Source organism: Ambystoma mexicanum, chromosome 8 (assembly GCF_040938575.1).
Source record: "Ambystoma mexicanum isolate Mex_15411 chromosome 8, UKY_AmexF1_1, whole genome shotgun sequence".
NCBI classification, from domain to species: Eukaryota; Metazoa; Chordata; class Amphibia; order Caudata; family Ambystomatidae; genus Ambystoma; species Ambystoma mexicanum.
The window spans coordinates 899,459,378-899,476,652 of record NC_090929.1 but is presented as its reverse complement, the minus strand read 5'-3'; the positions used below and the strand labels follow the sequence as shown (position 1 = coordinate 899,476,652).

The 17,275-nt window shown below is 46.6% G+C and overlaps 1 protein-coding gene across 1 annotated transcript in view; it reads left to right on the top strand.

Annotated features, from left to right (window-relative positions):
• Window positions 1-17,275, top strand: part of GLUD1 (glutamate dehydrogenase 1) — a 501,976-nt gene that overhangs the window by 113,409 nt on the left and 371,292 nt on the right. Inside the window, exon 4 of the mRNA XM_069610788.1 lies at window positions 12,254-12,317. Within this exon, the coding sequence (XP_069466889.1) occupies window positions 12,254-12,317 (64 nt within the window). The remainder of the gene's footprint in view (window positions 1-12,253; window positions 12,318-17,275) is intronic.

The following is a 17,275-nucleotide window of genomic DNA, read 5'->3' as shown; positions in this document are numbered from 1 at the left end:
CAGTACGCAAAGCTATGTGTTTGCTAGGAATGATGACGTCCTGCATATACTTGGTTCCCCACGCGCAGCTCAACAGCCAGTTGTGTCAGGCCAGCGGACAATGGGAAGATCTGTTAGTTGTCTCGCCAGCCCTCGTTCTCTCTCTACAGTGGTGGTCGAGGGAGAACCTCTTGAAGGGGAAAACCTTCACCACCCCTGCAGTGGCAGCCACTCTCACGACAGACTCATCTCTCATGGGGTTGGGGGGCTCACCTGCTTCAGCAGACAGCGCACGGAGTGTGGTCCCCTCAGGTAGCGTCCAACCATATAAACCTACTGGAGCTACTAGCAGTGTTCAAAGCATTGAAAGCCTTTCAGGAGCAACTGCAAGGGAAGACAGTGCTGGTCCTAACCGACAGCACAACAGCAATGTATTACCTGAACAAACAGGGGGGCACCCACTCTCCAGGGCAATCCAAGCTGTCCCAAAACATCTGGATATGGGCTTTCAAACACAAGATGTTCCTGATATCCCAACATGTTCCAGGGGAACTCAATCTTCTGGCAGACGTACTCAGCAGAGATTTTCCAATGGGGGTTTCCAGAGCTCGACCTGTTCGCTACTCAGGAGAATGCCCAATGTCAAGATTACGCCTCCAGGTACCCCCAGAACCGATCCAAGGGGAACGTTCTCTGGATAACTTGGTCGGGGAAATTTGTCTACGCCCCCCCACCCCCCTGACTCCCATTCTGAACAAGATAGTACACAAGATGCACCAGGAACCAGTCACCATGATTCTGGTGGCTCCCATGTGGGCCCGCCAACCTTGGTTCGCACACCTGATGGAAATGTCCCTCTCCCCACCAGTCAAGCTGCCCTGCCTGTACAACATGTTGTCTCAGGACAGGGGGGCGAATCTGCACCCATGCCCACAAACTCAGAATTTAGCAGCCTGGCTCCTGAGGTCTTAGAGTTTGGACATCTGCAACTCCCTCAGAGATGCATGGACCTACTGAGGGAGGCAAGAAAGCCTAACGCACGTTATTGCTATGCCAGCAAATGGAAACGTTTTGTCATCTGGTGCATTTCCAAAGGCGTCAATTCGACCGATTGCTCGCCTTCACACATTGTGTTATATCTAACCCATCTATTGGATTCTGGGTTAGTCTTCAATTCCTTAAAGGTTCACCTAGCGGCATTGTCCGCCTACACCACGTCACAGCAGAAGGTGTCGTGGTGGAAAATACCTGTGATTAAAGACTTTATGGAAGGGGTTAAAAGAACGTATCCCCCTATCAATCACCCAGCCCCTGGGTGGGATCTAAATGTGGTTTTAACTAGGCTCATGGGACCCCCTTTTGAGCCTATGCATGAAGCTAGTCTGAAAGACCTGACTTACAAGACAGCCTTTCTAGTAGCTATCACTTCTATCAGAAGAGTTAGCAAACTACAGGCCCTCTCGGTTTTGGACCCCTTTGTTACAGTCCACAAAGATAAAGTAGTTCTGCGCACACATCCCAGATTTGCGCCGAAATTCATTTCGAAGTTCCATGTGAACCAGTCAATCGAACTACCCACGTTCTTCCAGAGACCTACTAACCTGGCCGAAAGAAGCCTTCACACACTGGATGTGCAAAGGACAGTCATGTTCTACATGGATGGAACTAAACCGCTAAGGAAAACTAAACAATTATTTGTTTCAGTGGCAGCTGGTAGAGAAGGGGACCCTGTCTCTAATTCGGCAATATCAAGGTGGATTGTCAAATGCATCACACTATGTTACACTCTTGCAAAGAGAGAACTGCCCTTCAAGCCTAGAGCACATTCTTCTCGAGGCACTGGGGCATCCATAGCATTCATTGCAAATGTTCCTCTAGAGTCCATTTGCAAAGCGGCAACCTGGAGTTCTGTACACACCTTTACAAACCACTATTGCCTAGACACTCATTCTAGGTCTGATTCTCAGGTGGGACAAGCAGTACTAAGACATTGTTTTTCTACTGTTCCTTCTCACAACCCACCTCCAACTCCGGGTACTGCTCGTTAGTCTATGCACAGCATGTGATTCTAAGCAGATTAACTAGCATCAGAAGACGTGCATTACTTACCGTAAAAGCATTTCTGATGTTTGTTAATCTGCTTAGAATCACATGCTGTGCATAGGTCCGACATCCAGTGGTCACTGCGGAGTATTGCATTTTGTTTTTCGTAGTCGAAAAGGGGACGTCGACAAGGCGTGTCTGTAACACTATCCCTATAGTGACGTGCGTTGTACCCACAATCCCTCACGCGTCGAGGTCCCTCAGATTGTTTTTTTCCGCCCAGTTTCTGGTCGCCTTTCGCGGAGCTCCTAGAGAGACATTGCTAATACATGCCACGGACCTTAGTCCTTTATTATACTTTATATATTAACAATCCCTCCCCTCGACGTTAGCTTTGAAGCTGTTTCTCCGCCGAACAGATTTTCGACGGAGAGGAAGAGCGGAGGAGATCCTTCGGCGCTGCCGAACACGTGGCCTGGCCTCGATGGCCAACATACAGTAGGGAGAGTGGGGGTTCGAACTTTTATCTTCTCTTTGAGAATGTCTTTCTTTCTCCCCTTTCTTTCCCTTGGGGTTGTTATCGTCAGCTATTATTGCCTCAGCTATGGAGAGGACACCTTTTAAGTTCTGCCCACGCTGCAGGGGCAAATATACTTGGAAGGATAAGCACAAGCTCTGTAATCGTTGCTTGCCCCTCGATCACAAAGAGGACAGCTGCGCAGCCTGCAAGCTCTTGAAACCTAGAACCCTTAAAGAACGAAGGGTTAAGAGGTGGGCGGACTACGCGATGTCGAAGTCGGTTTCCTCACCCGCTGCCGCTGTTACTGAAAGTGACGAGGAGGGCGATAACTCGACGTCCGTTACGGAAGTCATGAACCCCCAGAAGGAGCGTTCCCGCTCCTCGACGTCCGTCCCCGGCCCCGACGGGCTCGGCTCACGCCCTGCTTATGGGGATGAACACCCCGGCGACAAGGACGCACATAAACCCCATAAGGCTAAACATACAACCCACGGCTCTTCTTCGTCGAGAACGAAGGATCCATCAGCGCCGAAGGGGACGCAGGGCACTCCGGCGTCTACCGCAGACCGTAAAGGTCTCAAGCCCCACCCGCACACGCAGCCGCGACCAGCGATTGGGCTTTCATCTAACACGGGCGCTACCCCAAAAACATCCGATGTAACGCTCCATAGAGCGTCCGTCGAGGTACAACGCGCAACGCACACCACGTCGACACCAGAGCCCTCGACTGACAAACTCGTTGTCGAGAGCCTAGCGAGAATTGTCTCCGAAGACAAACGTGCGCGGACGACGAAACAAACGTCGAATACCGCGACGAAAAAGCACAAAGGTAGCCAAGAACTGCCCCTTTCATCGAAGGACGCTTCTGAACTACCGGAGGGCTTTTCAGAAGGAGACGGAAACCTCTCGTCGACGTTGTGGGAGCGTTCGAAGCGGTTCGAAGGTGAAAACACAGATTTCCACCCTCTAGACTATTCAGGGGTACCCCATGAGACCCTTGAAAGACTCCATTCTTGCATGGAGAAAATGGAAAGGTTTCTAGGAAACCAAGACCCACCCACTCACAAAAGCCAAAGAGAATGGCCCCAGGATGACCCTAGAGTCAAGATTCCTAGGCTGGTTCCCCCTTCCACAGATGTATATGACCTCACTGAGGAGGAGCAATACCTTCAGGAAGATGAAGAGTGTTTGGGTGGGGAAGAAGAACTTGAGGAAGAGGGGTTCGAAGAAGATCCTTACACTAATTTCGAAGAGGATGCAGCTACCTCGCAGCCCTGGCAATCCCTGTCAGTGCAGCCTTGGCAATCCCCATCAGCGCACTCAGACCCTGATGCCTTTCACCCTTCTCCTCTCAAGGATTCACATATTGGGAACTCCTCTCCCATAGATGACCAACCTTCCCTCAATGCACTATTGCGCAAGGCAGCAGCGCATTTTGAGATTGACACAGGGGAAACTCTTCCAGACATAGACTTTGTAGAAGGAGTTATTAAAGAAAAAGCCCCTGTTAGCCAGTCTATTCCACTCCTGGCTTCTATTAAGAGAAGAATTTCTCCTTCCCTTTCTAATCCAGCTTTAGTAAGAGGGGTCAACCCTAGAATAGAAAAGCTCTTCAGCCCTTCATCCTCTAACCCTTTATACATCAGAGGACACTCTATTCCGGACTCCCTTGTAGTTACCAACACAAGAAAAAGAGCAGGGGTACCACTATCCACTAGTGAAGCACCACCTGACAAAGAAGGCAAGAAGCTTTACGCACTTGGGAAGAGAATCACGACCTCCGCCGCCTTCTCTACTAGAATTGCTAATAACAACTCCCTATTAGCTAGCTACGCAGATGCACAGTGGAGCAAGCTGCGCAGCGAGGCAGAGGACGCACCTGAACCCCTGCGGTCACGTCTGCTAATTGTAATATCAGAGGGAACACTTGTAAACCAGGGCATCGTTAAGAACTCCCTAGATGCCGCTGAGACTGCTGGCCGCTCCCTGGTTCAGGGAATACTTCTCAAACGACACGTTTGGCTACGCAATTCAGGTTTTAAACCCGAAACCCAAGCCTCCCTCATAAATAAACCCATAGAACAGACGCATCTGTTTGGGAAGGCATTTGATGCACTAGAACATGCTAAGAAAGAGTTTGATACCATCAAGACTCTTGATCAAATATCTAGACCCCCTAACAGGCGAGGCTATGGTAATAGACGCTCCTTTCGTGGCCAAAGACAGCAGCAAAACCAACAACAATTTTACTCTGCTACCAACTGGCCCTCTAACCAGGGTAACACCCAGTTCAGTCAAAGAGGCCAACGGCGTGGCAGAGGAAGAGGTCGTGGCTCCAGCCCCAGAGGTTCCACGCCCAATACCAGCAAATGACCCGAAGATCCGGGTCCCCTCCCATGCATCACCGGTCGGGGGCCGGCTAACATCGTTCCTATCAGCATGGGAGGGAATAACGTCAGACCGATGGGTATTATCAACCATAACCCACGGATACTGCATAGAATTCAACGGTTACCCGAAGTACAAACCCCCACGAAACCAACGCAGATCACCGCAGCACCTCACCATTCTTTTACAAGAAGTAGAAGAACTACTGAAAAAAGAAGCAATAGAAGCTGTCCCCCTATCTCAGGTAACAGAAGGTATTTATTCAGTGTACTTCCTTGTACCCAAAAAGGACTTAACCATGCGCCCTGTATTAGATCTGCGCCCAGCGAACAACTTTGTCAAACCACAGAAGTTTCGTATGGTGACCTTGCAGGAAGTAATCCCACTGTTATCACAGGGGGATTACATGACAACGCTAGACATGAAAGATGCATACTTTCATATTTTAATGTTGCCAGCACACAGAAAATACCTCAGGTTCAAGATGGAGAACAAACACTACCAATTCAGAGTACTACCCTTCGGGATAGCTTCTGCTCCAAGAGTATTCACAAAAGTACTGGCAGTAGCAGCGGCCCACCTGCGAAGGCTATCCATCCCAATATACCCTTACCTCGACGACTGGCTCATAACCGGGGATTCTTACGAAACATGCTTCTCCAATACCCAAAAGACCGTAAACCTTTTGTACCAACTGGGCTTCTCCATCAACGAAAAGAAGTCCAGCTTAGAACCCAGCCAAACCAAACAATTTTTAGGGGCTCTAATTCAAACAAAGGACGGCCTTGTCTTCCCCTCCAACGAGAGGGTCCAAAACATGCTGTTTCAGATCCCCCATTATGTAATGAGTTGGGAGGTGACGGTACGCAAAGCTACGCGCTTGCTAGGGATGATGGCGTCATGTATGTATTTGGTACCTCACGCGCGTCTGCGCATGCGCCCAATGCAGGAGTGGCTCAACAGCCAGTGGTGTCAGGCCAGCGGACAATGGGACGATCTAGTGGTGGTCTCGCAGGCCTTAGTTCTTTCGCTGAGGTGGTGGACAAAAGAAAACCTGCTAATAGGGAAGACTTTTGCCACACCCGCGGTAGAAGCCACTATAACCACAGACGCATCCCTCACAGGATGGGGGGGCTCACCTATCCCATCAGACGGCTCACGGAGCGTGGACTCCGAGCTTAGCATCCAAACATATAAACCTGCTGGAACTTCTAGCAGTGTTCAAGGCACTGAAAGCCTTTCAGAAACACCTGGAAGGAAAGACAGTGATGGTCCTCACAGACAGCACCACAGCCATGTACTACCTTAACAAGCATGGGGGCACTCACTCTCCAGGACTGTCCAAACTGTCCCAGAATATATGGAAGTGGGCTCTCAGACACAACATGTTTCTATCGCAACATGTACCAGGGGAACTCAATCTGCTAGCAGACAAGCTCAGCAGAGACTTCCCACTGCCCGAAGAGTACGAATGGCAATTGCACGAAAACATCGTCTTAGACGTCTTCACGCAATGGGGATTTCCGGAAATAGACCTGTTCGCAACTATGGAAAACTCACAATGCCAAAGTTACGCCTCCAGGTACCCCCAGAACCAGTCCAAGGGGAACGGTCTGTCGATTCAATGGTCAGGGAAATTTGTTTACGCCTTTCCCCCGACTCCCCTTCTCAACAAAGTGGTGCACAAGATGCACCAGGAGCAGGTTACCATGATACTAGTGGCCCCAATGTGGGCCCGGCATCCTTGGTTCGCTCACTTGATGGAGATGTCCCTATCTCCCCCAGTGAAACTTCCCTGCCCATACAACATGCTGTCACAAGACAAGGGCAAGACACTGCACCCATGCCCTCAGACCATGAACTTAGCAGCCTGGCTCCTGAGATCGTAGAATTTGGCCATTTACAACTCCCTCAGAGATGTATGGACATCCTCAGGGAAGCCAGAAAAACGAATACTCGCCACTGCTATGCTAGCAAATGGAAAAGATTTGTCATCTGGTGTACAAATAAGAGCATCAACCCAATTGACTGCTCTCCTACTGACATTGTCCTATACTTGACCCATTTACTGGATTCAGGTCTAGTGTTCAATTCTATTAAAGTCCACCTAGCGGCACTTTCTGCATACACCACTTCCCAACTTAAAGTGTCGTGGTGGAAGATACCAGTTATCAAAGCCTTCATGGAAGGGGTAAAAAGAATACACCCTCCAATAGCTAACCCAGCTCCCGGATGGGACTTAAATGTGGTACTTTCTAGACTCATGGGCCCCCCTTTCGAACCCATGCACAAAGCAACTCTCAAGGACCTCACTCTTAAGACTGCTTTCCTCATAGCTATCACCTCCATTAGTAGAGTAAGTGAACTACAGGCTCTTTCTGTACTAGACCCCTTCGTAACAGTTCACAAAGATAAAGTGGTTCTACGCACACACCCAAGGTTTGCACCAAAATTCATCTCAAAATTTCATGTAAACCAGTCTATAGAACTACCAACGTTCTTTCAAAACCCTTCCAGCTTGGGAGAAAAAAAAGTCTGCATACACTAGATGTACGCAGAGCAGTCATGTTCTACATGGAAAGAACCAGACCACTGAGAAAGACTAATCAGTTCTTTGTCTCTGTGGCAGCAGGAAGAGCAGGAGATGCAGTTTCAAAGTCCACTATATCTAGATGGATTGTTCAATGCATCACTCTGTTTCTCTCTTGCTAAGAGAGAACTACCCTTCAAGCCAAGAGCACATTCCACTCGAGGCACTGGGGCTTCCATAGCATTCATTGCAAATGTTCCCCTTGAGTCCATCTGCAAAGCGGCTACCTGGAGTTCTGTGCACACCTTTACAAAACACTACTGTCTAGATACACACTCTAGATCTGACTCCCAGGTGGGACAGGCAGTATTAAGACATCTTTTCTCTACTGTTCCTTCTCATAACCCACCGCCAACTCCGGGTACTGCTCGCTAGTCTATGCACAGCATGTGATTCTAAGCAGATTAACAAACATCAGAAGACAATGCATTACTTACCGTAAAAGCATTTCTGATGGTTGTATCTGCTTAGATTCACATGCGCCCACCCTTCCTCCCCGCTCGGATGGAAGGAACATAGACATCCTTTTATATATTTCTCTCTTTTCTGTACTCACTCACGTCTAGAAGGCTCCCTCAGGGCAGAAAAATACAAACAGAGGGACCTCGACGCGTGAGGGATTGTGGGTACAACGCACGTCACTATAGGGATAGTGTTACAGACACGCATTGTCGACGTCTCCTTTTCGACTACGAAAAACAAAATGCAATACTCCGCAGTGACCACTGGATGTCGGACCTATGCACAGCATGTGAATCTAAGCAGATACAACCATCAGAAATGCTTTTACGGTAAGTAATGCATTGTCTTCTGATGATTGTTTCTGCTTTGATTCACATGCGCCCTCCCTGACTCCCCACTCGGGGTGGAAGGAACATAGACTTCTTACTACTTTCTCTCTTCATGTACTCACTCACTATAGCCTTTGGCTCCCTCATGGCAAAAAAAATACAATCGGAGGGACTTCGGCGCGTGAGGGATTTTGGGTACTACACACGTCACAATGGGGATAGTGTTCAGACACGCCTATGCCGACGTCCCCTTTCGGTCCCCTGAAAGACGAGATGCAATACTCCGCGGTTACCACTGGATGTCGGACCATATGCGCACAGCATGTGAATCTAAGCAGATACAATCATCAAATGCTTTTACGGTAAGTAATGCATGTCATAATATCTAACTGCCTCCTTCTAGTGAATGTTTTATAACTTATTGTTGAATAAATAAGCGTTTAACCAAGAAACCTTGAGTGTAAGTCTATTTGTAGACCTGTGTAACATCATTACTGCTCACATTCCTCTCGAGATAAGCCAGCCTGCTCCACTACCAAAAACTGTGTACTACAGACTTATCCCAAAGGTTGGTTTGCTTACACTTGTAGTCATAGTTGTGTGTAGTGGCCCTAGAGGGTACTGCATACAAACTCTGCCTAACCGGTAGTAAAAAAGAAACCACTGCCACCAGCCATTCAAGTGAGTTAGTGTAACAATGTTACATGAGGGATGGGTTAAAGGAGTTCTATGTAACCCCTTGTACTCCACATAGGGTGTGTGTGCTGGACCCACAAAGGAAATGGTAAGTAAGAGAGGGGTCATCTTACTCTTTTTGGGAACTGTAGTTCACCCAAGAAAATGTAGTTAAACATTAAGAGAAGTCCAGGGCACTTCTCAGTGGCACTGCGCAAACAGTGATCTCGCAATGCAAAAAGCGGATGCCCATGGAGTTTCCCAGACTCCATAAAAGAGTTAAACACGAGACAAAAGAAGTCCCACTCACTCGGCAGTTAAAAACCTTGAGTCCAGCAAAAGAGCTGGGGTTCTCTAAGGTTAAAGGGAATTGGCACAGAAATGACCATTTCTACCTAACGGGCACCTTTTTCAGGAGCATAGAAGACAACCAAATATCACTGTCAGATTCTCGTTGTTTGCAAGAGATCCAGCACTGTTATGAGGGGACTTTTAGGACTCCAATAATATCTCTGGAGTTCCATCAGGTTGCCGCCAAGGTTTTGACTCAATTCAGAAGACTGCACCGCACAATGGCTTGAGGACCCCAGGGTATTTGGGTATTGCAGCCCAGCACGACATGGGATGGCTCAAAATGCAGGTGGTCTTGAGTCTAGCAAGTCTCGCCAGGCTCTGGTTCGGGGTCATTGTTTTGGGATCCCCAGGTGATTGGAAGGAAGGGCTCTACAGCATGCACTCTGGTTGCTGGAAATTGTCTTGGCTGCGTTTCCTTCATCCTCTTCGATTTTGGTTCCAGTGGTCGACTTGTTAGCAGCTTGCAGATTCTGAGTTTTCATCAGGAACTACAACACAACCTCTGAATTCGCTCCCTGCATTTTTACAGACGGGGGTGGTCTGGCTGTCCATTCGGGACAGCCAGCTCAGTTAGTGTAATGTGTTTAAAGGAAATACTTGGCTGAGCTGTGCATCATTGTTTTAAACACCATTCTGTAGTTTGCCCTTTCTGGTCTCCCAAGCTTATCGAGGAAATGGGGATTGGGTGTGCGTTGTTAATCACTGCTGCACTCCTAGTCCAGTTTCTCAATGAATGCCGCCCTCCAACTCGCTAATAAAGTATATTGATATTTAAGTTGAGGACTGGATGTTGTGCTGTGCCGTAAGTGAGACCGCAACACTTGCAGACACTCCTTTTTCTGAGGTTGTCATCCCAAATATATGGAGGAAACGCAACACTACAATAACTTGTGCTATGTAACTGCTTTAAAATCAATCTAATGTAATGCAACACATTTAAGTTATTTTGATAACTTTTATAAGAGCAAACATGTTGGCCTCCGTTTCTACTGTATGGCTGTCATGATGCGTGCTCCGAAAACCCCTGGAACTGTTGGGCATACCCCAGTCCCCGTCACCCAGGACTTGTCAGGCCCCAAGGAAGTGCCCCATAGCCTCATGGACTCAGTCCTGGCGCCGTTGGCACCAGGCTCATGAAATGGGCTGAACTTATGGAACTACTTAATCTGCCTAGACAGGCTGAGCCTTCTGTATATGCAGGGTGTGGCAGAGGGACTACTTTTCCTGAGAGACAGGGTGTGGTAAAGTGACTACTTTACCTGGAACTACTTGCAAGGCTATTTAAGCCACACCCTGCAGGCAGAACATGCTTCGCGTTATTCTGCACTCCTGCAGCGTAACGCTCACCGTGTCTGCTCTGTCCTCGGTTTTCTACAGCCACGCCCGTCTGTGATTTCCATCCATCGGTGCCTGGAAGAAGAAAAGGAGAACAGCTGTTACTACAGCGACAAAGGCCTTACTTGCAATTCCGTCCATCGGTCTCGTCTCCAGCTGGTCTTCTGACCGTCGCCCATGTTGGGAAAAGACTTCCGCGCAGGCATCCAATACTCACCGGGATTCTGCATTCCTCCGGGTTACTTCGGAGCGGTTCTTCCATTCTTCATCTTGGGGCCGCGCCGCGCCTGCAAAAAGGGAACAGAAAACAGCAGGTTAGTCGCGCACAATACAAAACGAACAATTGTTCAGCCATCCAGCGCCACTCATCCACGCTAATACTCACCTGGAGGCAACCAGTTCAGCATCCTAGGAGTCAATTCTTTTAGACTTCCGTACGAAACCACGTCTGCAAGAAAGACAAAACTCGTTTAAACCTTGGGGCAATAAGACTTTAGCATCTATACCAAGCTGTCATTGGGCTAGAGACTTACCTGATTAACCCAAGCATTCCCGAAACACGGCAACAGCCACTCTGGAACAGTGAAGTAACTGTGCCCAGAGAATGACTGAGCCTACTGTGCCCCTGCTGAAGGCCAAGCAGGACGTAGAGCCAACCTCACCAAACTCCAAGGCTAACGCCTCCTGGGGAGATAACAGGGGAGAGGACACCATCAAAACTACGCCAGTACAGATATCGGTCATATGACTAAGTGCTACGCCCCCGTGGAGACCAGGTGAGCGTGACCATGGCAGGGTTTTCATTTTGTGCATTGCATTGAATGCAGTAGATGGCAAAACGAGTAGCTTAAAGCGGGTTGACTACTCTTAGGCACACTTTTTTGTAGTATCCCGTTGTCATTTGTGTTTTTTAGCATTGTACCATGGCTTTTAGGTTGTGCATAGTTATTTTGACGTTGTTGGCCAGTCTATTGGTAAGGTCTATAATATCCTAGACCGCCATGCATTATACATTGATGATTTATTTTTCAACATGTATCCACTAGCTGCTAAGGTAAGGTGGGAAAGTGTGGATGTAAATGCACCACCTGGTATTCAGATGTAATTGGCATGCGTATGTGCAAGATTTTAATGAAGGTATAGCTGGGCATGCCAGTGCGGATTTGTTGTAGTTTGACGCGTTGCATAAGAATTAATTTTTTAGTGTTGACCGTTTTTACGCTGGCATAGTTAAAAACACTTATGCGCTTAAAGGTGAGGGCATAGAGGTGGGTGGGGGTCTTTCTGTTAAAGTCTATTAAACCCTGTTTATATTTTGCTATTTGATTTGACATTTTGATCATTTGAATACTGCCTCTTACGATTGCTTTTCTTAGATGCTTCATTTAGAGGGTCAAATAGAACAAACATTTGCAAAAATACAAATGCATTTTGTTTTTACTAATCAGATGTTATGCTTGGCTCATTTGAACGTTTTTCTTTTTAAAGCACCACATGCAATAATCCTGAACTCCAATCTCAGACCACTGACTACCTAATTTAAAGATCTAGGTCCCATATACATTTCTTTTTTTGTAGGACAGCGAGTTGGAAAAAATTACGCGAAGATTCACGATTGAGTTGGCAAAGAAGGGTTTCATTGGTATGTCTGCCATCTACATTTCAAAATTTATTTTGCATCAATGCATTCAAATGTGTATTGTAAATTGTTTTGGGTGGGAACAAGGGGAGGGGGGTAATATGTAAGTAATATCACGCTATTTCTACTGGTTTGACCCAGATTTACAAATCCCTTTTACCCTTGGGAACCACACCGATGTATTCCATATCTATGATGGGTAATCACTACAGCTGTTCTGCAGTGATTACCTGTCCTAGAGCTGGAATACGTCGTTGGAACATCCCATTGAAAGAACGTTACCAGGTAAGAAAGTAACTTGTTCTTCTCTAGCTTGAGTTTGTTAATTTAGAGATTTTTGTGTTTTTCTTTTTTTTTTTTGTTTTTTTTTTTTGTTAAAGGTTCATTGCTGGTAAAGAAGCCTAGCGCTGCTAGAGGTTTCCCTGGGGGAAATGGATTTTTGCAGGTGGTTACCTGGACCACTTTTAACTTAATGTTCCACTTGTATGCCCTGTCCTCTTCAAAGCCACAATGTGTAACTGTGGCAAGGAAAATGAAACCCCTGAAAATGGAAACATTTGGTTGCTGATAAACAGCTGTGCCAATGGCGTTTGAAGAAGGGCCAATGACTGGAGCGATGAAAGAATCAAAGATACTTAACATTGCGTTTTAAAAGTAGGATGTTGGAAGGGTGCAGGTCACTGTCATTGAACCCTTCTTGACTGTCCACAGGCATGAAGTGGTTTCCCGAACGCATTCATATTTTTAACCAGTAGGTTTCAAAATTCCATTTCAACCAAGCATTGGATAATCTAGACTTTCGCCAAATCTTCATAATGGGGGGATAGGGGGGGTGGGGGGGGGGATGACGCATACACAATCGATATTCGAACCGCAGTAATGTTCAACCTTGGTAGATCCTTGATCTGAAAAAATGTGCAAATTCTTTGCTTCCTTTACAACCGGAAGGAAAGGTGATCAAATGACAAAATCCATCATTGCATGTTGGATTGTTAAATGAATACAGCTTTGCTACAGATTAGCACACCTCTTGCTTTCACGTCCAGAACACATGGCACGGGGTGACTGTAGCTTTCATTGCACATGTACCATTAGGATTTTCTCTGCTGAGTGCATACCTTCAAACGAAAGGGTGGATTCCCAAATGGGCCTGGGGTTATGAAAACATTTTGCTAACTGTTCTTCAGCTTACCTATCACCTTATCCAGGTAATACTAGCTAGACTGCGAAGATTTGCAAGCTACAGAAGTGGACATTACTTCCCCGATAATTTCCTTCTGTGTCTTGTATCTGTGTAGAATTGTATGTGCCCACCCGCAACTCCCCGAAACGGAGCAGTTGCTCAGTACAAAATGTCAGTGACCGGCTCGGCTACATACACCACAATAATATACCTCTGGGCAGAAAAGCAAGCACACTTGGGACGTTGACACGTAAAGAATTGTGGATCAATGTTTAGTAGGATAGGGATTGTGTCCCGAATGCTCCTCTTGATGCGCTGTTTTTCTCCTTTGAAAAAATATGTAAAACTCTGAGCCAACACCCAGATAGCGACTATGCAAAGAATGTAATTCTAGGAAATACAAGCCGCAGAGACGATTACTGAGTAAGTAATGTGTGCTTTCCTTAATTGATCTTAACTGATTTTTTTTTTTATTCTATTTTTATTTTAATTTTTTTTTTAGCAGTTCCCTCCAGCTGATCTGCTTTATTTCTCAGGATCCTTGCCTATTTTTACGCCGAGTGCAGCCTTTTTTCTTCAGTCACCGGTTTTTCATTTAATTGAGGTGCACTGGTCCATCCACATGGCCCAGTGCAATAAAGGTCTTCTTTTTGTTCTTTGCCCATTATTTTTACTGTCTCGTAAGCCACCACCAGTGGGATGCCTCCTGCAGGGGCTTTTTTTTTTTTTCCTTTAAATAACAAACCAATTACTGTGTACTGAACAGGCTCATACCCTATTTTGCGATTGTTTGCTTACTAACCTGATTTAAGTAATGCCATTTCTTTACATTTTTGTTTTTGTTCGCTCGTATTGGTGATACTGATCCGTGCCTAAGACTATCGATTCTGGGACAGTCTTGCTTTCTGCATTTCTTGTATTTTATTTAATAATTTTTTTAAACAATTTTATTCTAAGTCGGTTGCGACAGTGGAGACCATGCATCAATACAAAGCATATAAAACTTCTTAGCACAAAGGTTGGTTATGGCTGAGTGTTCCCTTTTTCGGCCCCTGCCCTCGTTTTCATTTTACTCCCCATCTGTTCATGCCGTCGTCTGGTCCATCAGTTCGGGACCATCTGCCCTCAGTTCAGCGCTATCCTATAAGGCCAGTTGGACAGACCGTGGCTTGCAGGTCTTCGCTGGAAAGTTCTGGTCCTATTCTATAAACGGGGCCCAAATGTCAGTGAACCTATGCCGAAGGCCCGTTTTGGCAGCTGTGACATTCTCTGCCACTAAGATGTCCAAGAGTTTGATCCACCATAGCGTCATTAGAGGGCCGTCTGGGGATTTCCAGGTGCAGGCAATCGTGACCCTCCCTGCTAGCAATAGTTGTGTAAGAAGCTTGGCGGTGTTCCCTGTTCTTGGGTAGGAACCTGGTGCCGGTGCGCCCAGTAGAACTACTTCAGACTCCCTGGGGATTGTCACTTGAGTAATTACGGCAGCAAAGCACTGATGACAGAAGTATCGCACCGTGGGGGCAGGACCACCGCAAATGAAAGTAGGAGCCAGGTTGCCTGCATTTTACGTCAGCATTGGGGTGCAAGGAATTGGTGCAGGCGCACGCCGGGTGGTATATTAACTGGAGGGACAGCCCTAGAGGCAAAACCTGAGGCTGAAGTATACAGTGTATCACAAGGGGAGTAGCTGCCAAACAGAGTTGGAACATACTACCAATTCTGTATGTTACTATTTAGAACATGATATTGGTGGTGTTCTATAAATCACCAGTGATCCAACCTTCTGGTCTAATCTTAGGATCCCTTGGGTATCAAGGCTAAGTGCAAATTAATTGTACATTTATTCGTAGTCTTGTTTGTAAAGAAGTTTTTTTTTAGCTTTATTTCATAAAGCTTATTGTACCGGATATGCTACAATCAAGGTAGAACATACCAGTACATTTGCAAATGGGCAAACAAAGTTAGAGCATGTGTCTCAAATTTTGTTCTGCATCAATACATTTCAAAGACATAAACTGAAATAACATGTTTCTCACAATCAGTTTAACATATAATATAAAAATGAGACAATGAGAAGAAAAAGGTAACTTAATTTCCAACAATTTGGAGAAGGGAACAAAGAAGTAAGCTGCAACATAATTCAAGCAAATGTAGTTGGCACTAGTTAATGGTGCAATAGCATACAGTAGGGGGGGGGATGAAGACAACACGTGTCCTTCTATAGTGCAAAAAGCCATGGGGTTGTCTGTGATCTATTGGTGACCAATCCTCTGTCTGTCGGGAACATGGGACTTCCCAAGAATGTATACAGGACGAGCAAAGGTAAAGCTAGGTCCTAGGACGTTTCAGCTTCCAGATGTGGTGCCTTCTTCTGGGCCTCAGGATTGTCTTCCTTGAACTTGGGTCTGGAGGGAGCTTAGGGCAGGGTGACGGGTCAGTCTAGTTTTGTTGGGTGAGCAGAGACCTGAATGCGATCCAGCAGCGTTGTGTAATCAACTGGGAGTAAAGCAGCCAGAGTACATCTAGTTGTCAGTAGCGAATGGCAGAGTCTTGAACAAATGGGGAACTGTTGACCAGGAACAGTAAATGCACGTGTGCCCCCAGGGCAGACTCTAGTCTGGAGGCGAAGGGCCAGTATTTGATGGTAGCTGAATGGCAAAGTAATGTTCATACCCCCCAGTGGTGTAACAAGGATACAGTGTACGAGGGCTTGCTCGAGTGAGGATTCCGGAGCAATGGAATGGCTTTTCAAGGGAATTTGTTTGCCAATAGCCTACGGTTAGATCAGATGTGCTGAGGATTTTTTCTGGACCCAGCTTATCCATTAGCTCATCTGTTCTGGGCAATGGATGTGCATACGTCTTGGTGACTGCTTTCAGGGGCCTGTAGTTCACACACAATCAAAGGTCCTTAGGTCCTGCTTTTGGTACCTGTTGGGTAAGAATTGGTGCAGTCACATTGTGTGAGACTACACAAGACTTATTTGCTTGGTATTAGGTAACTCACCTTTTCCTGTAGGTCTGTACTACACACGTTGGTAATGTGACTGAGCAGCCAGGCCTATCTCAAGATGGGTACGTGTGAGCTGTAGATCTGTACACACCCTGAAGTGACTTCAATAACGAGGACAGTGTTGCATTAATCAAACACCAATATACTTTTAGACTGAATTTCAGGAAGGGTTAAGGAAATAGAAAGGTTAGAACATGCTTTCTTATGAAGTAAAAACCGTTTGAATCCTCCAATGAAATCTAGGTAAGCCTTTTTCAGCAGTAAAAGTGTTCAGCAAATTGCAACCTATGAGGTACAAGCAATGCCAAAGTAAATGGATTCAGAAGGGTGCATTTAGGGAGCCAGGACAGCCAAAGTCCACTGGACAAAGTCTATAGTTCTGATGTACTTCTTGGATACCGTCTTTCGCGCAGTCAGATAGTAAAAAGAAAAAAATCAAAAAAATCACTGAAGGCAAGCCTGTGCAAGGGGAGTTGAGATCAACTCAGAGTTAAGCAAGTGCCATTTTCAATTGAGGAAGCACGACTTGAGGCAAAAAGGCCAAAAAAGTAGCTCTGGTTTGAAGAAAAGTTGTCCAGCTGGATTCTGTCTTGTTACAGCCAAGCAGACCCTATTTCCTGAGCCTCAGTAGTAGGGACAAGAGGGAGGCCGCCTGGCGGGCTCCTGCGGCAGTACTCGGTAAGGACTTCAGCAGCTACGGGCTCCTTTCGATTCAGCAGCACTTGCGATTTCAGTGCCTTGCAAACGGCACTGATGCAGAACAAAT